Source organism: Mycteria americana, chromosome 2 (genome assembly GCF_035582795.1).
Source record: "Mycteria americana isolate JAX WOST 10 ecotype Jacksonville Zoo and Gardens chromosome 2, USCA_MyAme_1.0, whole genome shotgun sequence".
Lineage (NCBI taxonomy): Eukaryota > Metazoa > Chordata > Aves > Ciconiiformes > Ciconiidae > Mycteria > Mycteria americana.
Window position 1 is genome coordinate 56722961 of NC_134366.1, and position 26683 is coordinate 56749643.

The 26683-nt window shown below is 43.9% G+C and overlaps 1 protein-coding gene across 1 annotated transcript in view; it reads right to left on the reverse strand.

The window, feature by feature from the left end:
* ITGA9 (integrin subunit alpha 9) overlaps positions 1–26683 on the reverse strand; it is a 225956-nt gene that overhangs the window by 189338 nt on the left and 9935 nt on the right. Inside the window, exons 3-9 of the mRNA XM_075493530.1 lie at positions 26424–26530; positions 19793–19916; positions 11231–11298; positions 8770–8899; positions 7140–7225; positions 4428–4496; positions 1056–1193 (exon numbers count right to left, since the gene is read on the reverse strand). Of these exons, the coding sequence (XP_075349645.1) occupies positions 1056–1193; positions 4428–4496; positions 7140–7225; positions 8770–8899; positions 11231–11298; positions 19793–19916; positions 26424–26530 (722 nt within the window). The remainder of the gene's footprint in view (positions 1–1055; positions 1194–4427; positions 4497–7139; positions 7226–8769; positions 8900–11230; positions 11299–19792; positions 19917–26423; positions 26531–26683) is intronic.

Below are 26683 nucleotides of genomic sequence, written 5' to 3' on the forward strand. Positions count from 1 at the left end.
TCCTGCAAGCCGTTGCTCCTGCAAGTAATTCTTGCTACAGGAGTATAAGAAACTCCTACTAGCTTCCTGACTGTTTTATAAAAGATAAATATTAACTCATGCATGCTCTCACTGTGAGCAGGGAATGTTGGCTATTATCTGCTTGGCTTTCTGGACCCTATCCTGAGGACCCAGCAGCAACACTGCAATATAAGAAGTGGGACAGCCTGTAGATCAAACCAAAAAAGTAAATCTCATTTAAAGGAGGAGCGATAATAGAAAATAAAATTGCACCAAAAGCAATTCTGAAGTTTTCCAAATGCTGCCTATAGGACTTGTGGTGAATGTTAAGTCTAGCATAAACAAACTCCATACATTAAAGTTCACAAAATACTGATGAAGCAAACCAATTTCATTTTAGTCCATAACAACTCCTCCTTTGAGGCAGCAGGTTTGGGACCTGAATATTAAATACTTAATAATACGTAAACAACCATCGTTTTCCTATAAATACAACATAAAAATGATCTTGTTTTGCCTATACAAGAAAATTCAGACTTTTCCAAGACTGTTGTTGGGTCATGTGAAGTCCAACAGTACCAGCTGATATGAACTTCCCCTAAAGTCTATATACGGGGCATAATATAAAGATAAAATGAATTAAATCTCTGGTTTCTCTTCACAAGGTCTCCTAAATCCCCAGACGTTTGTGTTCTGTTTGTAGGTCCTAGTAACCACCCAAAACACAAAGGAAACTCAGTCAAAGCTGCTGACTCTTACTTGGTTTTGGCATCAAATTCATGTAAAGCCACAAATACCACCAAGTTTCAACATAAAACCAGAAACTTTCCCAGACCTCCTTGAAAGATTCACAGCTTTGTGATGAATGTGGGCTGGTGTCTGGGAAACCATGATACCAGAGGAGTTTTCCGTGACTTCACGCTCTGCTAGAGACATCCAGAGCCCCACTATTTGAGACATCGAGTTTCACCAAGCAGTGCTGGAAGGACATTAGCGTTACCCTGCCCGGACCCACGCCCTCATCCCTTAGCAAGTCATCTCCTGTACATACTCACGTTTCCTCTGTTGATATAGACTGTGACTTGACCCTCATCTCTGATCTCAGAAAACATAGGTGCTCCGACCAGCAGGTCTGACAACCCGTCAGAGTTCAGATCAACTGCACATAAGGAGGAGCCAAAGTAAGAGCCCATCTGTAACCAAGCCGAGTCACAACAAAGCATTCAGTATCTGCCCACAGACAGGAGGAAATCATTTAGGCGTGTTTTTTTTTATTATTTCAAATGATGACTTGCTGCTTTATCACTCACAAGCACTCCTACAGAGAAAGCTTAGGGGATAATTCTGGCAGGAATTAAACACTTTACTGTAACAGTGCATCAACTTGGAAGTTTTACAAACAGAAGAAAATTTATACCCTGGGACATGCTTAAGTGAGACACTTAAAGAATATTCTTAGACTAACTTTCACTTGTCAACTGCTTAAAACCAGGAAGGGGTGAAATAGGCTTCCCAAACCAAATCCTGGCTAGTGATTATTCACGCCCAGTGCCAGAATTCCTAAAAAGACTTGAAGTTGGGTACCACAGATCTTCTGAGGATACCTTAAAGAAATAAAGAAAAGAAAAAAGAAAAATAGGCAAGGGGTAGGGTACCCATGAAAAGAGGCATCTAAAATTACCTCTTGATTGTGGACTATCTTCCACTGCTCTATTTGTATCTTATTTGTATCAATCACCTTCAAATAGCAGTACTGGTTGTGGGGTTTGATTATAGCCTTTCCTCTCATGTACAGGCAGGTGAGTTGACACAGAAAGATGACTTTCAATAAAAGCTTTTCAGTTGATACACAAAAAAACTAACCCACTTTCAATCTCCAGTTATTACTGCTTGATAAAACTTAATTGCTTACATTTAAGAAATACATTAATTTACATTTAAAATACATTACATCATTTTTGATAAGGGCTAACATTAAAAGCTAACAATCTCCCAACTGGCACCCACATTACAAATTTCAAAACACATTTAAACACAAAAAGGAAACCAAAAGCAAGAATTATATTCCACCCTTATTTCATCCACTTCTGCTAAGGTACCACAAGGCATACTCTTTGAGACCAACTACAAACCATAGTCTCAAAATTAAAAGCAACTTCCAAAGGAAAAATTAAAAGATACTACTTCTTATTTGAAATTGAGAGCTGTTTACATAGTAGGAAAAATTGAGGTTACAGAAATAATTATTTAGGTTAAAAAGAATGAATCCCATTTCTCGCATGCTTTACATTCTTCATTGCAGATCTCTGACCCACAGCCTTCCACACCTGATAAGTTTAGCTGCATGAAGCAGAGCTACTGGGCATGCTAGGAGATGGGCAGCAGCAACTCTATTCTATGATGTCCGTAAGATTTAAAAGCTGCTAAATATATATAGTGGGGTGAGTTAAGGATAGAGTTTCAGTTTGTAATTCAGATTTTTGTGTTTGTGTGGGTTTAAGGTCAGACCTCAAACATCATTTGATTCCAGTTATTTTGTAGCTTAAGTTCCCTTGTGGATTTTTTATTTGTTTATTTTTTTTTAATCCACTAAGGTTTTAAAACAAATTTCTCATGGGTAAGGAGTGAAAGTTATGAAAAGCATTTCACTATGTATTCAGGCAGTTTTCAGGGAAAGGCTATTATTTACTTAACTGCAACATGGTACGTCTGCAGCGTGGGTGAGTTCATGGTGCTGTGAGAACCTGAAGTTTGTGCACTTAACATTTGTAACAAGGCAGTGCATTTTCTATTTTCTTGTCTGCATTTGATTTCCTAGTTCAGCCTCTAGCAATAAAAAAGGGAAGGAAGAAACTGGCCTGCTTTTAACATCTGTCTAACAAGAATGTCAGAGCAATGAACTTTCACAGCACTGGGAAGGCCGCAGCATTTTGTGAGAGCTCATTTCCAGGCAGTGCTCATTGCTGAGCATGTCTAGTTATATTTCAATCACAAAACAAACAAAGGGTGATTTAGGACAGCCTTCTCTTTAAAATAAAATTCTCATCTGGATTTTAGAGAATTTGTAGAAGACAGATGTTCATAGAGAAGGAGGAGATGAAAGCCTAGAAGTACTTGAAGGATGTAAATACTTGATTAGTTAAGTTACATATAAGAATAACACAATTAAATTGAAAAAGGAAAGTTTTTGGCTGAGCTCTGGAAACTTCCTGATAGCTCTGTTTATTAGGCTGAGGAATAGATCTCCAGGAGCACATCCTTAGGGACATTTAAAAGTCAACAGGGAAAGAAATGAACAGGAAGCAATCAAACACAGGAGATGCCCTGGATGAACTGGGAGGTCTTTTCCTTTCAAGATGTCTGCAATTCTGCTAATGCAGAGAAAGACAAATTTTGGAGAGGCCCTAAAATACAAATCACACCATCTACCTATACATCCTTGCAGTTTTCCCCTGTTCCAGGCATGTTTTTAAAGACTGCAACTGTGTTTTGTTGGGAAAAAATAACAAAACATGCTAACACTCCGAACTTGATGATACAGTCAAACATTTTAGAACCTTCTAAGGGTGGCAGGTCTTCCTAAAGCCAGAAGCCACTAGTAACGTTTTTCTTCTGTATTTCCTCTCCTTCCAGAAGAACACAGGCAACCCCAGGTAAGGGGTATCGTTTCGTCACTGTGTTATTCCCAAATAAGACATCTTTTTGTTGTTACCTATAGTTAGACATACTGTCCACTTTGCTTCCCCTGCGACACATCTCCAGCAAGCCTCCAGTGAAGAACAAAAGCTGTTCCCCACTCAAACACATCGCATGGGGGGAACTGGAACTCACTAGCATTCACTAAATTTCATTGGGGGGGAGGGTCAGCTCTAAGACAGCAGTCCTAAGAGCAAAATGCAGGACTGATTCATGGTGGGAAGGGGGAAATCATCATCTCTTGAGGCAATGAAGCTGCTCCTCCACAAAACAACGTAACTCTATCATCTGCCCTGTCACAGCAGGACACAGAAAAATTGACTGGGGCTTTGTGTATTAAACTAAGCTCCAGCCTACTCACATCTCCCAGTAACATCTACTAAAAGAAAATCTCTGCGTCTAGGCTCACCCATGTCCCACGTCTCAGTAGGCAACAGCAGAAGCTGCTGCTACATTTATGTAAGGCTAAAGAGAACCACTAGTACAATTTTCAGCAAGACCTTTAATTTCAGTCACATGGGCATTGAGCAGACATCGTAGTCCTTCTACAGGAGAAAGGGCATATGGCTGGTCTGTACAATAGGCTTAGCTCTTCTAAGAGGATGAGAAGAAACAGAATTTGCTTCACAACTCATGAAGCAGTGGAATGAAAATGATGCTCTGAGAGGACGCTACCATTATTTCCCCCTTCTCTACCCCTTAAAAGAAAACACACGTACATAAAAGCTCACCTTTTTTCCTGAAGCCTGAAAAATCTTTATCAGAGAGCCTGATCGTCTGTCTGTTCTGAAAATATAAACCTGAAAAGTGAAAAAAGAAAAAAGTTAACCAATATTAACTATGAAGCACATAATGCTAGAGCATTGATGCTTTCTAAATAATATCTAAATCATGATCATGGCCATGGCTATTGCCAAGATCCAATTTCATGACCACTTTATTGCTCTGTCTTCTTTTAAAATAAGACGAAGCATAAAGTTCCCCATGATGAATACAGGCCTCTTCCTTATAATGAGAAATGCTTGAATAGTATCTTGTCGCCTACTTTTTTGGTGTGCATGTGTGGATGCGCACATTGTGCATGTGTCAGTATTTAAAAGCACCTAGTAAAGGAACTGTCCAACTCTCAAACAGGTGGCATCTGGAGACTGCCTGGAAATGAGCTGGGCAAAAGGCGGAGAAGGCATAACCCTGCTCCCCCATTCCCTTATCCAGCCTTCCCTTCTCAGGGACACGTGCCTGCACGTACTGCACTGCAGACTGCACGATGCTTTAGCAAAGGGTCAGAGTAGAAATCCCAATCAGACCACCCAAGGCATTTGCACTGTTTCTGTCTGAAACAATCTGTAAATCAGAAAACTATTCAAACATAGTCTACTCATTGCTTGTTTCCACGGGAGAAACAGTTTTACCAAGAACTCTCAGGGCTAATAGTATTGATCCAAATTCAGTAACAGATCTTGTACCAAAATTTAAGACCTAAAACACATGGCTTGTAGAAGGAGACTCTCTTTGACAGAAAGGCTGGCTCAGTCAGCGTTTGAGACTCCTCCAGCATTTGTCAGGCTCCCTCCTAGCAGGTGCTCACGCAGTTTGCAGGACAGAGGATCCCTTACTTCCAAGGCCACGTGGCGGAGCCAAGCACTTGACATAGTTGAATATGTGGTGAGTTATTAATAGGTGGTGAGACACAGTTCAAAGCTGTTTTCAGCCGAGAACACAGCACAGATTTACTGTGGAGAATTGCTCTAGATATAAAGGACGCCCCAGGTCTTGCAGTGGCATATTTAGCAGCAAGAGCACATTGCCAGGTGTCACAACTCCAAACCCAGTCTTACTAATGACACTCCTGGTGACTTTGGAGAAATGACTCCGTCTCATTAAGTGTCTTGGCTTTACCTCCAGTGAAAAGAGTGTGACAATGCTAATCACTTTCTATCAGGGAAGTGGAAAGGATTAGCTTATTAGAGAGTGTGGAAAACACAACAGGACTGCTCAGTGTAATGTCCTGTACTCAACACCTCTTACCGCCCCTTTGCCATGCATTCCTGCTACCTACATCCCATGCCAAAGGAGGATAACGGGAGCTTTTGCAACTAAAGCAAGAGTCTTTAAACTACAGGGCCAGCTGCTTTCTCAAGGATCTCATGTTAGCAGCTCTTTTTCTCCCTCCTTGTACAGAAATTAAATCTGTTCCACAGAGAAAATGGGTTGGAAGGAAGGTGCGTTGGAGCAGCCATAACACAGTACCTGGGATAAGGAAACTGTCTTTCCCATATAGGTCTTCTCAGTAGCCACTGCGCTGCTACTATATCCCATGTGTCCTAGTCATGCCAGATCAGGTATATGTACCAAGTTCATCCTCTACTTTTATTCCTTTTTCCCCATTTGCACTGCTACCTCCTGGGACACTGTTACTACCAGAAATAATCTGCTTAAACCAAGGGATAGTGTTGCTGGTAATGCAGACCTCTCACTCCTTATTGTTGTGACTCCTACCAAGTTATGGCTACGACCGATGTTGTAGCAGGAGAGCCACAGATAGAAGGGGGCTGCAGGACATCTCTGCTCAAGCACATCGTGGCAGCAGGCCCCGAAAGGACCATATTTTGAAGAAAGAGGGGCAAAAGCAGATCCTTTACATCCCTTCCCTCTCTCTCCCCACTCCCACTTCTCCACCTTTGGTTCAAAAGTGTATAGGGGTCATGGCGCTCACCCTCACCCTGCTCCTGACAGCAGCTGGGAACTCGACACAGGAACAAACAGGCACACCTAACTCACCAGCCACCTTCATCTAGCCGTTCACTTGCTTACATCTTTAGGACATCAAACATATGTATGTCTACAGGAAAACCATTTTTTTTCTTTTTTGCTTCTCAAGAGCCTATCACCAAGATTTTTAAGTACAGCTGGCAGAAACCCTGATTCTAATCCACTAAACATCAGCGTACTATGAAGTTTTAAAAGAGACATCAAATCGCCCAGTAAAGGCATTTCATGCTATTAGAAATGCTACCCTGAAGTAAATACTGAAACAGTCCACATGCAAAGCATTGTCAAATGTATGAAGAAAAAAAGCAGAACACAAACTCTCTTTTCCAAGTTTTTTTCATTTCCAGGCAAGGTTTAAGTGATACCTATATGTCACAAATCCTAAACAGAAGTGGTGTGAAATAAACGTTGCCAGTGTCATATTAAAATAACTCTTTTAAGGATTCGGTGGGAGACAGAGGAAAGAGAGGGAGGAGGGATGTGAGGCACTGGGAGGAAGAGGTGGAGAAATTTTATTACTTCAAACTAGCTCACCTCTCCCCTGCACAGTGCTCAAAAACTACCCCGTAGGCAAAAATCTCTTGGCTTCTCAGACATGTGGGAACTGCATCAATATTACTTTTTTTTCCCTGTTGCATCCGACCACGTTATTGTTTGACAAAAAGCCGCACCTTTCCGATGCCTCCATCCTGGGGAGCTCCTCCTACAATGTCCGTGGTAGTTGGCTGAGAGAAATGACCTGCTGTCACTGCATATCCTGAGCGGGAGATGGGGTGGGGTGGGAGAGGAGAGGGGAAATAAAAAAATAAATAAATAAAGCATCATGAAAGGCAAGAGCCTGAGAAACAGGGTCAGCCAGCTGGATCACGCTCATTGGGTTTCACCGCTCCTCCTGGGCTGCGCATTGTTAGCGTTTAGCAACCGTTCTGCCCAGGATGTGCCAATATTCAGCTCAAGGGCTCACGGATGTGGGAAAAAACAGTATGCCCTCCAATACTCTTCCAAAAGCTGAAAGAAGGAAGGTGTGTGTGGAGCTTGGCAAGGGACAGGTGAAGCAGGTACGGGGAGCAGTTCAGTAACTGCAAGTCCAGAAAGGAAAGTGGTAAAACAGGAACAGGCATACACACAAACAGAGCAAAGAAACCACATCATCGCAGAGAAAGTATCACATCAGACAGTGGTAGTCCCACATTGACCAGATAGAAGTATCCTCCTTTGGCTAAAATCACTGCGCAGGAAGGCTTGGAAAATTACGTGCCTTTTTGGTTGGGGGGAAGGCGGAGGACAGGAGGCAAAGAGGTCAGAGAAGTTAATGGCTTAAAAAGATTTTTGTTTAGGCAAGAAGAAAAATGGGAAGATAGATCAAAGAAAGAAAGAGTGTATTTGAAAGAAGAAGATCAAAGATTCAGTCTTATTTGATACATTAAAATGATATATAATAACTAAAGAAGAGTAGAGTGCTTTTCTTCTAAGGCTGTCTTGTATGTGCCTTCTGCTGTAAATTATGAGACTCTTGTCTACATGGTAAACACTATAATTCAGGTCTGTCAGTGGCAAAACGTATTTATATCCTTAAATATGTGTATATACACTCCTCATTTAGCTATTGCAAAGCAGCATCTTCCAAGAGGTATTTTTTTAAAGACTAAAGGTTAAGGGGAAAAAGAGAGGTCAGCGCAAGTCTTTAGTCAAACAATATCAAACTACTGACTGTTTGAAATGCCTTCTCGGTCTCAACAATCTTAGGCACTGGGGATTAGGTGGCCTTTAAATTAAGTTTATTTGGGACATTAGCTGGTTTTAGAGCAAGTAAAAACAACTGAGTTAAAGATGTACTCAAACCTATAGCCAATCCTTTCACAACCTCCTTCTGTTGTGAAACTTACTTCACTTACATGGTGCTGTTTTTGTTGAAATAAATTTGTATCTGCAATATACAGTTTGTAATTATGTGTTGTACCCATTTTAAAAACAGGTGTAAGCAGACACGCAGCCTAACCAATGACAAAAAATTTGTCTGTCACAGGGCAAAAGCAGCAATGTAGGAGGCCCACTACCATCCAACCTGCTTTTCAGTCAAAATGCATTTTCTGTATTAGTCAAAAAAATTACAGCAAAGTTTTTTTAAAACAAGCAAACAAAAATGGAATATTCTTTAATTCAGATGTTCTTCCTTTCACACTTTTCATAAAAATACTCTACACCACTAAAAAAAATCAGTATCAACTTTACAGCATCAAAGCCTTGAAATATGTTGTTGGACTAATCCATTCTCACAGTGAGCACCAGAGAGCTGCTTACCAAGGTACGTGTATCGCCTGGCTATCACAGCATCATCGTTCAGCTTGTAATATGTGTTGTCAGTGAGATTCAGTACTTTGACAGTTCCTGTCCAATAATAAGATCCTGGTGCCCCCATGATGACCAGCTCCTACAACAGGAAAAACAGAAGGGTGTGGGGAAAAGGATGGGGAAAAAAATAAGTAACAATCAAAACTGGACAAAAATTCATGCTTTACTCAGTAATGGAGAAGGGACAGGATATTAACTTAAAACACCAATTATAAGCCCATCTACAACAATCTCCACTCTGTGTGCATGTAGAGAATATCCTTATTCCCAAACATGGAGGTCACAGCACACACCCTAGAGACACATGGTCTCCCCTTTTATGGCCCACTTCTGCTCAGCTGTTCGGCCACTTCAATGAAAGACCTTCCTCAGCCTTACTATCAAACTTACCACTGCTAACACAGTCCTCCCAAAAATCTCTCTCCACCTGCTACATTTCCCAAACATCTTCCAGAAGACCTGAATACCTCCACTAAGTGACAGAAGTGCCCCAGCCCACCCAGACCCACCACTCAGCTACAGACTGTGCCTCAATGCTGGCTGACATGCTATACCAACCAATCATGAAGGGTACAGCACAAAGGATTTTGATTTTGCAACTATGAAGCTAAAGAGCTGCCATGCACTCAACAAGCAGGGTGTGCGTTACGTCATGGTTGGAACACTTTGCCTTGCTCTGTCCTCAGATACACTCTGCTCTTCAACAGACAACCTGGCTATAGTTCATTACAGACACCCAGCACGATTCAGGATTTTAAAAGACTAGAAATCAGGCAGAGTTTGAGCCAGCATCCAAAGGTAGACAGATACTCATGGATAATGCTTTTGAATCAAAATCAAAGGTATATTCGCATGCAAGAGAGATTGCCCCAAAGCATCCAGCATCCTCGTGGGGAAACCTTACTCCTGGATGCAGGTTTAAATACCTCCAGCAAGGGACCAAATTAAGCCTGGGAAGTATTAAGCCTAGGTTAAATTCTCCATCCCTGGAGGAGACACAAGGACAGCTGCTTTGCCTCACATATCCATCCAGTGCAAGGCCACGGGTGAACTCCATCCTTGTGGGAAAACGCTCCCACGCCCAGGATCCCTTTGGGTGACCAGTTCCAGTCAGGGGAGATGTTAAACAAGGGATTTTCCTAATAAGACTACAGGGACAGGACTGCAAACCCAACCAAAGAGCAGGACATGCTTGGCAACAGCTTTTGTCCTTGGGAGGGGCCATGCCCTTGAGGTCAAGGGATCATTTACCGGCAGGAACGATTTACCATCAGCAGTGCTGAATATACAGTAGGGGCTTGCCTGTTTGACCCAAAAAGCCATTTATCTGCATTTCCTGCTCAGTGAGCTGCCATTGGGCTGAAGCAATGAAAGTTCAAAGATATCTTTTGAACTAGGGTAGCAAAGGAGGATTTAAAGCATGGGAACAGAAACAGGCTGGAGAGAGCAGACAAGCCAGGAAACAGCTGTTGCTGGCTGAACATCCAGTTATCAGACAGTGCCACTGTGGCAACGTCGCCTGCCATCCCAGTTTACTCAGAAATCACCTTCTGCCATTTCAGAGAGGACACCTTTATTCTGCTTATATCAGCCTGGACAATAAATTCTACAGATCAGCACATGTGTAATTAGTAGTGAGTACATACTTGACATGACAGTAACAAGGAGCCTGACACTGAAATAGCTTTTTTTTTTCCTTAGAAAAACATGAAAAAAAAAACCCAAAACCCAAAGACAAACAAAAAAAAACCCCAACCCTGAAACATTACAAAAAAATATCAATACATACATAAGGGAACAAATTAATTCTTGACATAACTAAAACATGGCTGATTGATAGAATTCTGTCCAGGAAAGAACATGGTCTGGTATTTAGAACAGCTCTGGAGAGTATATTTTACCATGCTATTTTTTCTCCATCTTTTTCAAATAAAGAACTGAAGCACAACTGAAAAAAAAGTCTTTATCTTTTGTATGTATGTGCATGTGTAGATGTATATTCACATAGACACATATACCCACATGTACACATACACAAACGAAACCATTCTGTTTTACATCATCTCTTAAAGTAGAGAGTTAATGCTAGACACAGAAATATCTCTATGTGAGTTTTGGGATGTATACAATAAAAACATTCCCTGAGGACATTTCCCAGAGTCAATTCATTCATTCTTGTCCATAGACCTTGAGAGACACATGCATGTACGTATGAACCACTGGGCAGGCATTATGAAAGATGCAGGCATCCAGGAGGCCAGATGAGGCAGGAGGGTGTTTGCTAGCAGGAAGGGACCATGCTCAGCACTCAGCCCACTGTCCAAGCTGTGCTCGGGGCTCCCCTCCTCAGGCATGCGGCAGGAGAGCTGCTCACCAACCCCATCCCTTCCGTGCATGTGCCCCTGCTCACCTCAGTGAAGAAGCCTGCAATCCCCGCCTGGCACGAGCCATGCTCCTCCCCGTACTTCTTCTTGTACTCTGGATGGGAGAAAGGAACAAAACAAACAGTGGTCATCCCTGGCATGGCACATGCTCTCCACCTGAGCCGTCTGCATTGCTGCATGCGCAGCCTCGAGGGACACCAGCATGTAGAGCTCCCAGGTTTTACTGATGGATCTGCCACCAATGTGCACCATGGCAGCATCCTCACCCACATCGTGGGGAAAGCAAGGGGCCTGAAACTGGGGTGGGGGGACATCCAGCATGCTGCCTAGGGAGCTGCTAAATGAGCAGTATCACAGTAACATGATGACAACAGCAGCAGCATCACCTTGGTAAAGGTGCATTGGCAGACGCCCCTGCTTCTGGCAGCTAGATCCACACAGCTGGGACGGAGGGGAGCAAAAGGTGATGCCCATGCCTGCATGCCACCAACCCTGCGCCAGGAGGTTTAATGCCCAGGCTTGTCACCACCTCAGAAAAATAAGTGATTCCCCCCTACAATGACAGTCACCAAAGCCCCAATAAACATTTCTGGTGAAGGGATGCTTCAGGACACTGGCCCCAGGGGGGAGGCGGTGAGTGAGGAGAGAGCGCTGCGTTTCTGAGTGATCAGACAACAGTCTCCTTTGGGGGATGCTCAGGTGTGCTGCTTTTCATGGCCACCTGCTCAGACCTCTCGGTTCACAGGGGACCCAACCAGCATCACTATAGTTTTTGTTTCTGTATTTTATGTAGCAATTCTTTTCCCTATCAAACCTGGGGAATTTTTACTTTATCTTTTTGCAGAAGAGGAAAAAAGTATTTTTAGAAATACATTAAGTTGGGGGGGTGGAAGGAAGAAAAAGAAAAAAAAAAAAAGAAAATGACCTTCCATCCTGCCCTAATCCACACCTTTTTGAGTTTAGAAGCATTTGAAACTTAGCAGAACCTTTGCAGGTTTTTTCCACAGCATTATTTTCAGCATATTGCCAATTCCTGTATATTACGCTAATTCAGGCTCCAAAAACATTCACCATATAGCCTGGTAATTTTGAATTTACTTTTTCCTCCTCCCACCGCCCCCCCCCCCCCTAAGTAAGCACCATTAACTCATTGCTAAATGATAAAAATTTTAATGAAATCAACGAGCACGTTGCCTCTTTGGAACCAAGCAAGTTCCTTTTGAGTTGCATTTTATCTTACTGAAGACCAAAAGGAATTCATTATAAACTGCTACCTTCTCATATAATTTTTTCAAAACAGTGTGTGTATATATATATATACATACACACACACAACCTCATTCCCCCTTTATAAATTATATATAGTCTCTTCCTAACATCATAAAGATGCTTAGATTTTAAAGAATTTGCTGAGGCCATACCAGTTGCACAGGGAGAGGTTTAATTGGAGAGACCACGCAGAACAGTGACTTGATCCACAAATTACAGCCCAAATGCCTAACGCCCTTGGCCGAGGCAATGTCCTGCCAAAGCAGATGTGTGTCCCAGCAGACCAGGAAGGCCAGAAGCACACTCGGGTTTCCTAGTGGGAATGCATGACAACAATTCCACTGAGAAATGAAGCCCATATTTGCTCATGGCTATTCAGAAAGTGCTAGGGCTCTGAATTGCTAGCTCTCCACATATAGTCTCTCACAGAGCCAGGCACTCCTTGCCTGGGAAAAAAAAAAATATTTGTTTATTGATATGAACATTTTTTAATGCAGAGAGCTGAGGAGATGAGGTTTCTCCCTCCGGCATTTCCTGAAAAATAATTCTGTGCATGTCCTAAAGGCCCTGCCTTCGCTACAGCTGGATTCCCACCCTTGCATAGGATGAAATGCCGCAAGTTCCACGTCCATTCCATTCAGATGCTTTCACTTCTAGCCAAGGTTTTCCCTTTATAAGATGTACTGAAGTGTCAACAGACCTTGCCTCTTCCCAGTTTTGCACTCGAGCTACTGTAATTCGAAACAAAACACTTCTAGCCACTGTGGCCCTGGAGGTCTGGAAGTATCCTTCCAGTATGCCTTACCTGCTAAACTTGGCAGGAGGCTTTTGTAATGCCGGAGCTCAAGGCTTTAGAAACTGCCTTCTTAAATCCCACTTTACAGGGTTTTGGTTTTTTTTTTTTTTGATGAGGGCCTATAGGGGCTCAGGCTGATACTCAGGCAGCACAAGCGAGCACTGTGCCCAACCTGAAAAGGCACCCCAGGGCCGCACAGCCATGGCTGACCTGGCCTACCAGCCAGGCCTCCATCCACCACAAGACCACAGCACCCACCATCCCTTTAGGCACTAGGGGCCACGGCCCCTGCTAGATCTTACTCACAACGCAGGCCAGGACAGGGCACACCCTCTTAAAAGCTAAATGGGCCCCTCATCTGGGACTTGAGAAGAGAGGACTTCTTATGCATATATTTCTTTTGAGAGCAAGCCTCAATGGCTCTCTGTGTCAGGCCCATAACCAACTGCTGCAAGTAGGCCCCGCTGACAATTTGATGGATTTAAAATGTTGTATTTCCCTATAAAATTGTATTATGTTTGGCTCATGGTTTCTTTAAGTGTCTCCTTCAAAACACACATGGCTCAATTTGCTTTAAAATAAAAGAGGAAAATTGCCGTAGGATATTTAACTTCCACAGTGAACGGTTTAGGTCAGGCAAATAACAACATAACCACAGGGAATGCCTCAGCCTGGGATGGGAGGCAAATAAAACTTGTTTCTTATTTTGGATTTTCAAATTTCTTTTTCTCTTCTTTTATAACCAGGCTTTCCAGCACTGTCTTTCTTTTCCACAATTCGGCAACACGTAAAAGCCTCAAACACAATGGCGGCTTCCCCACCCATCAGAGCTTTGCCGTAGACTTGGGTGAGGCTTGAACATCTCCAAACCATCGCCCCGCGTAACTCCAGCCACCTGAGAGGCCCCATCCACACATGCCTGCAGGTGCAAGTGATCCAGCTCACACAAGCTGTCCCCTGAATGCGGCTGCAAATTAAAACCAAGGGCATGCAAAATTGTAGGAGGATGGCAGAAGGAATGGTAGCAGCCTCAGCAATGGAACAAGGCAGCTATTGAAGGCTGGTAGATGGATCCGTAGCCTCACGCAGCTGTGTTTAACAAACATGCAAAATTACTTTGTTTCTTAGCTTAAACAGAGGATTTTCTTCTGCTAAAACAATACATGCACAAAAATTAAACCATTTCTCCAATTGAGTCAAAAACTTGTTGAATTCACAGCATTGCTTTATTATAATATAATTTTGCCTACTTTAAAAAAAAAAATACACCAAATTCAGATCAGGGAGTAACTTGAAACAAAAGCCTCAACATCAGAGGACACAACACAGCTGATTTTCATCAGCAATATACATATTAGAAAAGGAACAGAAACAGATACATTGTTTTCATTGTCAGGCAATGAATACTCAATTATTCTTTAAATGAACCAAATTATTATTAACTGCAATGCATAAGGAAAGGGAAAGATTTGGTGGTTTAAATGGTTGTGTAATAAACTGTTTTGGTATATCCACTGAAGCTCATACTTTCACAGACACTGTTCATGGGTTTCTGTGATGTTCAGTGTTTTTTAAGTCACTTATATTGGCAATACTGTCTGCTCGAACTAATGGCCCTACATTTCACTTAAATAATTAGTTACATTGTGGTTGTAACAGTGAATAGATGGGATTGCAGCATTTCAATTAAATTCAGAGTTCAGATATAACCAGCGCTTCTGTGAACTGAAGAAAAGACATCAAAACATTTTCACTTGAATAAATATCTGACAATACTTCTCAGGAAAAGAACAGAGCTTACAGAAGAAGAATAAATGGATTCATTACAGTAGCGCGGCGTGACATACAGCAACAATGCAAAGCAATGACCGTCCTTCCTCCCTAAGGTATCAAGACTCCATCTTATCACTACGGGGTCTGAGCACATCACACATACCAATTAACCTCTTTTCCTAACACCTCTGAGAGAGAAAACAGCTTTAGCAGCATTTTGGAAGAGGAAACAGAACCACAAAGGCCCAAACACCTCCATATCTTATTGAGGCTATTTGAGCATTTAAATGCTCAAATATAATGCTCAAAAAAAACCTCCACTGACACAGAGCAGAAATCAGCACCATGTTTTGGGTGGAACCAGACAGAGGCAGTCCTCCTAGGGAGCCAGCAGCCCAGCCTGGATGGACACTAAGCTCCTCGTCTCCAGCATAACCCTTTCAGCACAAAACCTCCCCTCCTCATCGGCCCACCTAACTCCCACCTGCATGCGGCTCCCCCCATCCCTTCCCACATGCCCAGTAGGTCTCCTTCCACCCATCGTCACAGCCCAGAGCAGTCCCCCACATCCTGGATTGTCACATCCCAGCCCCACAGACTTCTGCCTCTTCCCTAAAGCAGGTCTGCCTCTCCCAAGCAGCGGAGGAGCCCAAAAGGCATGAAAACCAAGATTGCTTCTAGTTTCCCTCCACTTCAGTGCACAGCAGTGACACCTGTCACTCGTACGACACTGCCATCAATGCAGTGAAATGATCAACCAGCAGGAAACTGTGCAGTTACTGTGTCAGCTCACAGCTTTTGCACACCTGAAAAGCAACATTTGCATGAGGTTTAGATATGGCATACAGTGGAATCGGTAGTTTCCGTGTAGCTCCAGGCAATAACTGCTGTCACGAACAGATCCTCATTTTTACACTTCTTTATTGTTCTTTCTCATCTGCCCGCAGACTGCTGTGCACCCCCAATTAAGCAGACCGCAAGCCACTAAACTAACTGCTGCAGCAACAGCTTATAGCAAAGCAGTAGGATGAGGCTGAGTCTGGAGGAGGCGGCTGCCTCTGCAACTCTTAAGATGTGCCATGAATAAATACATAAAGCAAAAAAAAAAAAAAGATGATGATGATGATAGTGGTTTGTAGCCATGATGATCTCAGGTTATAAGAGAAGTAAGGCTGAGGAAGAAGTAATTGGATAATATACAAACAAACAGGATAAGCTGTGATGTGTGATAATTCTGAAGACAAATGCTTCTCAACTTCTTCTCTGAGCAAACCTCTCCAAAAGTCTCTAAGCAGACTTCAATGCCATAACATAGCATAAGCTCCACAGCGCACTAAAATCCTTTATCTACCATCCTCACAAATGGAAGCAAAGTGGACAGTTACAGTAAACTATCATTTGCACTGGAAGCCTCTTTCTTCCTATCTGACAGTGTTTCACTACACTAGGAAGAAAGAGTAGTAATCTTTCTGACCTAGGATTGTGGTATTGGGTTTGCACCACAAAGCAGGGGTGTTTTGATGGCTCCCAGAAAACCAAATGTGGTCTGGACCCTGTGGGAAAACTTGCTTATCCCTTTGGAGGCAAGGCACATGAGCATATGCTGTTCCCCTTACTTACTAACCAAAGGGTCCATCAGTCTTCCCCACCTCCACCACCAACTCCTACCGCAGAGGACTAGGAAGCCATCCCAGCTCTCCCCATAAGCTGGGCTGCCTCTCACAGTAGATGCAGCCACCCTTCTTTGCAAACTGAATGCATCGGGGGGGGAATGAAGAGGCAGCTTCCTTTTTTTGGAAGACCATTAAAACTACAGGAAAAATAAACAAGTAAAAGCCCTGCCTGGAACACGATGGCTCCGTAGGCCAGCTATACCACAAAGGACATCTAGCTCATATAAACCAGATTAGTTCCTACTCAGAAAGATTACATTTAACTATTAGGCTTGCTGTTGTTCTCATTAGCTCTCAATCGCTTCCAGACTTCTGTCAGCCCTTTCAGGGAAGCCAGACAAGAATAAGATGGATTGAGACTACTATGGTGTTGCACCACTACCATCCAGTCAGGAAATTTCCATTTCCTCCTTTGTCTTTAATTATTAAGCCTGCTTTATGTGGAGAGAAAACATACCGTATGCATTAAATACATCTGTCCCAAGGTCAGACTCCTCTCCCTTTCTGGCACAAGACTTTTGTTATACAAGCTAATAATCCATCTCGAGGTGCACACATAGACACGGAGATGGATGGAGACTGATGTGCACTCAGCTGGCCTGCACCCTTCGCCAGCGAGGCGAGAGCCAGCTCTGGTTGTGGATCGTGCAGCCGCACCAGCCTCTCAGGGAGCTTAACGCCGTAGCCGCGCTAACGCCGGGGCTTCCGGAAATGAGCACACGACTGCCTGCACCCATTCACGCACGGCAAGCCCTGGAGAAGGCAGGACCCCAGCAGGTGAAGGCACGCTCCCCGGTACAGGGTTTGCAGCCGCGGGTCTGGCAGCCTCCTGGCGATGGCCGCAGAGGCTCTCGGTGTAGCGGCACTTCAGCTGCATTACGCACCGCGTTTATTATCCCTATCAGATTCGCCGCTTCTCCCCCTTGGGCTGTTCCTCTCAGTGTCAGCAGAGGAGAATTTCTTCTTCTGCTTCCAGAAAGTGAAGGGAAAAAAAAAAAAAAACTTACAAGGATGACTGCAATCTTATTTCAAAGCAACCCTCAAACAACAAATCCCTCTGCATGACGTACCACGGCTATCTCTCTCTTTGAGCTTGTCTTATTGAAACCTAAAAGATCCAGGAATAAACAAATGCAGCCATCCCTCGTGATACTTTGTGATTTCATGTCTGATGGGGGGGGTGGTAGAAAATCAGTCCCAAACCTCCAATTTTCACTCCAGCATGGAGTGAAATTAAGCCAACATCGTACTGCACCAGCCCTGCCAACTTTCCACTGGCTGCTCTGCGTGTACTAGGCCCACACATTTCTATTTTCTAGCAATTCCTGGCAAATATCCTGTCAGATTAGCAACAGTTTTACTCCGAAGACATGACGCACAGAAAAACACAAGCGGTTCATCTCTTCCAGAAACCACCTCCCCGCCACAGCTTCAGGCGAGCCGCTTTTAAGGCAGCGCAGGAGCAGTGACACAGACTCAGAGGGAGCCCCGGCAGCGTCCCCGCACATGCGTGTTGACCATAAAGTTAATATCGGATGATTTGCAGTGCATTACCTCAGTGCGAGGCCTTATTCTGGTTTTGCTGACAGGAAAAAGGGAGGGCGGGGGGGAAAGGACGAATACAGTAGGACGGTGCTCACGACAGGAAGGCTTACATAGTTTACTTGTATTCTGCTGCAGAGCAGCTGGCATGGCTGGGTCAAGAGACTCAAAACCCCTCACATTTCAAATGATGACTAATTTTGGTGCTGGGAAACTCTCAATGCACGAGTGCGTGCTGTCTCCAGAAGGTACGTGGGTTTGTGGTGGCAGCTCCCTGAGCAAAGCCCAGAGAGAGGTGAGGAGCTGCCTCAGGACAAAGAGTGGCCATGGAGTGGACCCAGTTCTGTCACAGAGCTGGCTTCACAGGCCACTGAGCTAGGACACAGATGCTCACCAGCAGCAGAGAAACTTGCCAGGACATCCACTGCCTTATCCCTCTCCCACTTACTAATGTCAGCAGCAAGCCTGCTGCTGGCTGGTGCTACGTTGGAGGCGGGGGGGAATGAAATAAAAGCAAGTAAATAAATAAAATCAGAGTTCTTGCCCATAACAAACCCTGCTACGTCTTGGCCTCTGTACTCCCACGCTTCCTCAGGCTCCTACAGGTGAAAGGGGAAAGACGATGCCCAGGACAAACTGGGGAAACCAAGAAGGTGCTTTCCCCCAAATGTTTCTCTGAAGGCCAAGAAATCTTAGGAGATACCCTATCTTCTTCCTAACACACTCATGCCTCTGGTTTAGTTAATTGCTCTTGGCCGAGGAGACGCTCTCTTCTGAAGTCTTTAGGAAAGGAAACACGATACAAGAGTCTCGCATGCACCAGAGAGCTGGAAAATTAAAATGCTGACACTCGGGATTTGGAGCAGAACCAACAGGCACAGCCACTCACTGGTCAGAGCTGGAGCCCTCCCTCTCCATGAATCCCAAACCCAGATCTTCAGAGGATCCAAACAGGGACCAAGACACCTTACGGCACCCAAAACACAGCAGCAGTTTAATATAAGCTGCTGCAGAAGTTCCCCAAAATGAGCAAGGTGTTAAGCAGCCCTTTTTCCCCCCTCTAGTCCTCTGATAAATCACAACACAAAAATGAAAGTGTTTCCATAAGATGGGCAAATTGGTTTCCAATTGCAACATAATTCAGGATTTTTACTCTGTGCCACAGCGAAGCCTGAGAGGCCAAGCTCAGATCAATATCTACTGATTATTCACATAAGGGGAGAGAGAGTTGCTGTCTTAAAAACACAGTTCAGAAATGTATTATTCCTCTAGTAAAGCGTGACCATGCACAATAAGTCAAAGGACCCATTCAGGCACTGTGCTACTCTCCCAACTTCATCCAAAACCCAACCACCACCCCAGCTGTGCTGAAAGGCAGCCGTATGTTACCAAAAAAAAAAAAAAAAAAAAAAAAAATCAGTAGTGAGGGTTACTGTGGATGGTTTTGTTTTGGAAATAAAGGGAAAACACAGCAGCTGTACAATGAGAGTGCAGCAAGGGAGGTGAGCCCCACTCCTGGCCCCCACACTCCTTACCTTCGTAGCAGGGCAAGAGCTTCCTCCCGTTGGGCTGCAGGTTGGGGGGAATGATGTTGCAGAAGCCGTGGGGCAGTATGTACTCTGTCTCGTAGTAGATGTTTTTCCAGCGGTGCGCGCATGCCTAAACAGATCACATCACATGTGTCATTAACCCAGAGTCACAGGAGAGCCCTCCGACCAAGGCAGAGCACGCATGGGCAGGACCCCTCAGCACCGCCTTCCCCCCACGACCCCACTGTCCTCTCCTTACATCACACTCTTTCTAGATAAAGTATCTTCTCACTGTTATCTTCTGCAGCTCATGCCACTGCCTAACCTGGCAGCTCATATCTCAGCCTTCACGTGTGCGTGACTAGGAAAACAGCAGGTCTCAGAGCAAGACAGCCCATGCTGGAGATTTCGAGATCTCTTACTGTGTATGAATCCTCATGGCCAGTGAAGCTTTTCTAACTAAAGATGCACTAACAGAACCCAGCCAAGCCAGAAAAGGGGGGAAAACAGGAATAAAGACATTGAGGATCAGAATGGATGCTAAGACTCAGAAGGTTACTAAGACCACATTTAGAAGGTTATCCCAACAGCACGTGTGAGCCAAAGGCTTGTCTTGCTGGGAAAGGCAGCTCTGTTTCTGGTGACAGAAGAGCTGGGCTTTGCTTACTGGTAATGAATTTAAGTGAAAATGCCAGAGATTTTGCGGCAACAAGAGTGGCAACATCAGTCAAGGTGCAGATGAGCTGCAGAGATCAGGGTGCCTTTCCCTTCATAGTGAAAAATAAGAACACCCTGCAAAACCAGAGCTAAACCAGTCTCACCAGGACACTTGCTCAGTACAACTGCCACACACAGGCACACATACAAGCAGTGTGGAGCTTGCTTCACATCTTCCCAGAACCCATTTGCTCCAAAAATTAACACTGCATTGCTGCCAGACAAACCACAAGTTGCCTGATGCTAAGGGGTTACTTGGAATAAAAGGAAATGTGAAACAGCAAGGGCTTTGAACTTGAGCACGTGCCAGGCCATATCTCCAGCTGGTCTAAGTCACTGAAGTCAGTGTAAATGTGTCAATTTATATCATTTAAGGCTTGGTCCCATGCAAACAGAGCAGCCTCTATGCTACAAATCATCTCCTTCACATAATTCCAACTTTTCCTGGAAACTTTGCATCAGCCCCCTTCATGATCCCCACATTTGACCCTATCCTCCCCAGACGAGACACCCTCTGTCTTCTTCTCTTTGTGCTACCCCACTTTTCCGCCTCAGCACCTCAGAGCTGCCCATGGGAGCATCTCAACATCGTTAAAAGATATATCCATAAGACAGGCACAGTTGTGTCACCTATCCAGTAAAGGACTTGGGAAGCATATCAACCACTGGGAAGCTCAAAATTCAATCCAGCAGTCAACACAGGCCCCTTCCCATATATCTAACCCCAGAAAGACATAAAAGGGTAATACTACTCTTTTTTTTAACTGAAACAGAGCAAAACCAGTTGTGCAAAAGCCTGCTCTGCTGTTAGCAGTGCTGCATTTGGAGTTTGATATTTATGGCTTTCCTAACTTCCAGTACTCAAGGAGAAGCACGTATCTCCTGAAGATGGCTATCGCAGAGGGATAACGAGGGACTCCAGGGGCCGTGGAAAGCTCTGCACCGCACTGCACGGCACAGGCTGCCACCCATGATGCGAAGGATGCTTCGGATGGCACTCCCCTTGACAGCCAAAAGCAAGTGAGGAGTCCTGCAAAGACCAGCTTTGGGGACTCCCTTATGTGCTTTAAGCAAGCTGAGTTATGATTTTAATCCCCATGCACCACTCATTCAAAATTCAACAGCAACAAAAAACCAGCACGTGAAATTCTCGTTTTCAGAGTAACCAGGAAAGAGTTTCTCTCCTGATGGATCTGTGCTGTGAACACAAATATACACATGCACAGCCCTTTTAAAGACAGTACCATAAAGACACATACCACTAAAGCTACAGTCAAGTCAACCCCAACTCCGGATATAAACTCAAACGGAAACAGACCAAGAGTATTTTTTATAATTATGGAAAGATAAATAAAGGATTGTGATATTGTAAATTCCTCGACATTTTATATCTCAGAAACTGCAAGAGACTCACATAAATTAACCTACTAATCTCTCCCAGAGGAGCACAAACAACCGAGTCAGGGAGAGCAGCAGCATTTCATCACAAGCAGGAGGCTTTGCTCAGGAGTGAGGTGCAGAGGCCAAGAAAGATAGAACAATATAAGGAGAAAAAAAGGAGCTGCTGCATAAGAAGTATGTTCAAAATCAACTGGAGGCTATGGGCTCAGTTTAGCAATTCTGGGCACACTTGCCTAATCTGTTAGGGTTTGGGTTTGGTTTTTTTTGGTGATCACTTTTCTGTACCTTCTGCATGCTGTGTATTCAGGCACACTACAGTTCACCACTGACTGCCTGAGTCTACGGACAGCTCATAACCGTAGGTCCAAGAGATGAGCTCCACCTCGGTTATCTCAGCAGGGGCTTCCCCAGACTTCCCAGGCCACAGCTGCAGAATTTAACATTTTCCCAATGGACAGGAGTTCAGCAGCTCCTCTTCCTCCCCCGAAACTCATTTCTCTGCAGGCAGGCAATCGGCACATTTGTCCCCCTGCCACAGCAAAGCTCATCCACAGCTCCTTTTGGTTCTCCTGCCTTCCCAAAAACATTTAGTTGGATTACAGTACGCGGTCCTTACATTATTCAACGCTGCTGAGGCAAGGTGATATGCTACCAAAGCTGGCTACAGCCTTCCTTCTTTGACACATGTCTGAAGAGGTCTGGGGAACAGAGATGAGTCACCTGAATTTGATGCTGCAGAGAGGGTTTTTCTGTGGTTTTTTTTTTTCCTAAGGTGATTGCAAACAACTGATAGCTTATACACCCTTTTTTAGATGCAAGCCATAGGTGGGCCCCTGTGCAATGAGGAAGCCATCAGCACACTTTGGTGCTCAGCAGCTGCTGCCGGGGCACGGGCTCTGACTCTACCATGGAGCAGGGGAGAAAGGATGCAAACCTTTGAAGCAAAATAAAACGCTTCTGGGCAAAGCACACAGAGGTCTCTATTGATGGCAGACACTGAATTACTGCAATATAATGAATAGGTCATTTCTGAACTGCAGTCACTTTGCTCTTTTGCATACTGAATGCCAGCCACAGGCTTTGCACCATAGGAAAAGCAACACAGAGAGACCCAGGCTTCACTTCAGAGGCCGAGTACCCTACCTGAATGCACGGTCCTTATAGAGCCCTCTGCTGACTCCTAAAGTCAGAGTCCAAACAAGGGACTTTTTGAATGTGCCACTGTCAGACCACTTCTGGTTTGCTCTTCCCTAGGAGGACTTTGGCTTTGCTGCAGTGATGGGGTTTTTTTACAGACACACACAGAAACACTAAATGCGTCAGTAAGTCGACTACTTAAAATGAAAAATAGCAACACTTGATAAAAAACAGACTAATGACAGATGTGGCAGGTATTTAGGAAGAGCAAGACTGAAGGATGTGGCTTATCTCCAAATCATAACGCACTGTCCACGGTTCCTCTCCCAACAAAAGTAAAAGGAGGACTTTTGCCATTTCAGTTTGGAAAAAGCTGGCAATCTCAGCTGTATTATTGCAGCACTTTGATTAATGCAAATATTGACAAACAGCATACCCGAGGACAGGAAGCCACTGAACTGTAAACTCAGAGCTTTTTTAGCTAATCTTACTTCTTCATTTGTTTAAATCCTCATTGTTTGATGCTTTTCTATTTAGTCCGTCACACTAACCTAAAACTCTGGTTCAGTAACATCCTGGCACAATATGGGCTCAAACACAATCCACTTTACCAAACATCAGCTAAAGCCTCCCTGCACACTCCTCACCGTCCCTACCACCCCTTCCACTGAAGCTGGTACTCTTATCAGGGAATCGGGGAAGGCTGATAAGACAGAAATTTAAGCCACTAAGCAGTTTCAAAGCAAAAGCAACAACTTCTTTGTACAATCCACAGTTAAACTGTGGGACTAATTCCTCTAACGCAGGACGTCAAAAGCATGAATAGTTCACACGGGTTTAAAAAGTGACTACGCATATCAATGCAAAAAAAAAAAAAATCCATCCAGGGCTATTGACCACAAAGATACCACTCTGACAAAGGAATCCCTGGAAGAGATGCAGTAAGTAGACCTCTAATGCCTGACAACATAGACTGCACATACTCATAACTACTGTGCATTGCTCACAACAGTTAGCTAGTAATTTTGTTAAAAAGCTAAAATTGGCAGATACAGCTCCAAACACACATTCAGACATGTCTTCTCAGAACACCAGTTTCTCACAGGTGCTTCAAAGACAACTTGCATTTTAAAGAAATCCTGACCTTTAAAACTAGAAGAGCACACAAATTAAATACCATCTGCTTATGGGAAAGTCACAATTTTTTTTCATTAAAAAGGTATCTCAAAACAGAAACTAACAATGCCCTGAAACACCCAGGTATTTTCCATCCACGAAGGAATCCGTATGCCTTCATTCCAGGCTCTGTCTACACATAGATGTGTGCAGATATTTAATTAGTAGTTTAAGACAGAGTGCTTTGGTGATAAATATCTCACTGAAATCAATGAGAATTAGACATTTAAACATCCTCGAGCATCCAGACATGATCTACTTGGCAAGGGCAGTATAATCTTGTCAGAGGGCTGGTTTAGGACTTCCTTAAATCAGCACGTGGAGGCATTTTACCAGCTTAAGGTGCACCAGAATAAGCCCACCACCAGCTGTGCATTTTACTTTAGCTACATTTTGCTTTTAACCTGCTTTATGTCTGAAATTTCTATCCCCTCAGCCCCCGTCTAAGCCCTCACAGCCTGCCCACGTCTCTCACCCTTGTGGCCTCCCCTCAGCCAGCGAGCAGCCAGCCCCAGCCTTGGTAGTTGCCCAGCTTGTTTCCCCACCAGCTTTCCCTTCCTTTGCTCCTTCTCTCCAGGGAGATGACAGCTAAGCATCAGCTGCCACCCGTTCCCCTTTGAATCAAAATACACGAAACCATTATTCTTAGGATACTGTTTTTACAAAAATATCTCAGCGTTGCCTAAAAAAAGTGTATGCGCTTCTGAAAATGGGACAAGAATTTTAGTTCAGACCGATGACTGAAAAATTGAGAGGATGCTGTGTCTTGAGATAGTGTTATCCTGATCAGTGCAAGTTACTCCTCAGTTGTCACGCAGGACTCTCGGCACACCTAGAGATCAGGATATCCCTTGAAAACATGAATTGCTTACGCTAGCATGAATGCCTTAATTTTGGGCTCTACTGTACATGTTTACAGTGTCTTTTATTTATGCCCCTCTTTTTCCCCTCCTCCTCTAGTGCTGAACACATTTAAAACATCCAAGAAAAGTAAAGCATCAGCCAGCTCCTATAGCACTGGCAAGCTGTACACCAAAAGAGATGATCGGATAAAATACCACAGTACTATGGCAGAAAGGTATAAAAACCACCTGCCTCGCCATGGAAGTTGGTGTGCAAGGACTTGGGTCGTAAGCATTTGGTCTCTAAGTGCATATTAAGAAAAATGCCTTGAGTGAAGCAGCTTTGTCCGCTTGCCTTACACAGGTGGTTGGCACAGTAATCATTGTACGAGATCTTTCTCACTAGCAGCTTTTTGACAGTTTGGTGCCATGTACCAGGGCAATCCCCTATCTCAGTGGAAAGATGGGGTCATACTGCAAGTTTCCAACTCCTCAAGAGCGGTGTTTAGAATCAGATTGTTGTCAGCGTTACTCTGATATGAGCTTGAAATTTGCCTGCCACATATACTATGCACAACATTTTGTTGCAATTTTTTTTTTATTTCAGTTAACATTCCTGCAGACAGACTCACCCCGGTAGACAGTCAGAACCCAACCGCGGATGTAAACACAGACAACTATTGATCATAATATACCCATGTATTTTAGAAAGGTTTTTGCCCAGCTCTCTTTATGATTATTTTTTTTCCAACACAGGAAATGTTTTGCAAAGATAAATTCCACATCTTAAGGATCACATGCTCTCCTTGACCTGTCTATTTGCATGGTAACCATATCAAAGACAAGGCCACCCACACACAAGTAAGGAATCTCTACTCTCAACTCTTCTGCCTTGTTAATGGAAAATTAATATACATAAAGAAAAAATATCACCACAAAGACTCATCTTACATTTTTCATGGTAAATTCTGACACGCAATACATAATGCTCAGGGAAAATGGATGCATACATACATACATATTCCCTACATAAACGCAGACAAACGACAAGAAGAACAAACTAGCAGGTACCTCCCAGACAAAGTTCTATTTATTCTGTTCAAAGATTTAATCCCTCAGATTTAGGAGGAAGCCCTTGGGTGACACAAGTCAGGTGTGACGGCTTTGAAGTCCTCCTTCTATAAATAAAGCTTTCTGGCTGGGGCTCACTTTTCCTTCCGCTTGAAGGAAGGGACTACAGAATTTGCTGCCTGTAAAGCTGGACTCCGTCAGTCACTGCCAAACACATTAATCCTGACATGTTTAGCATTAGAGTCAGACAGCAGCAACGGTTTTAATGAGATCAAAGAAAAGAGTGGACTTACCAGCACACTTCCACCAGCCTTTGGCTGTCTAGCCAGGCTCACGCCCATCCATTCATCATCTCTGTCTTCTTTGCAGGTCTTTCCACAGAGCGTGCCCCGAGAATTGCCTACAGAAAGAGGGGAAAGGCGGCAAGGCAAGGAGAAATGAGTTTTAAATACCCACCGAGAATCCCTACAAGAAAAGAGATTGCCCATCAAACATCTGCCTGACAGCGCTTTTCTTTTCCCTTTCATCCTGATTATTAGTTCTCGTATGCGTT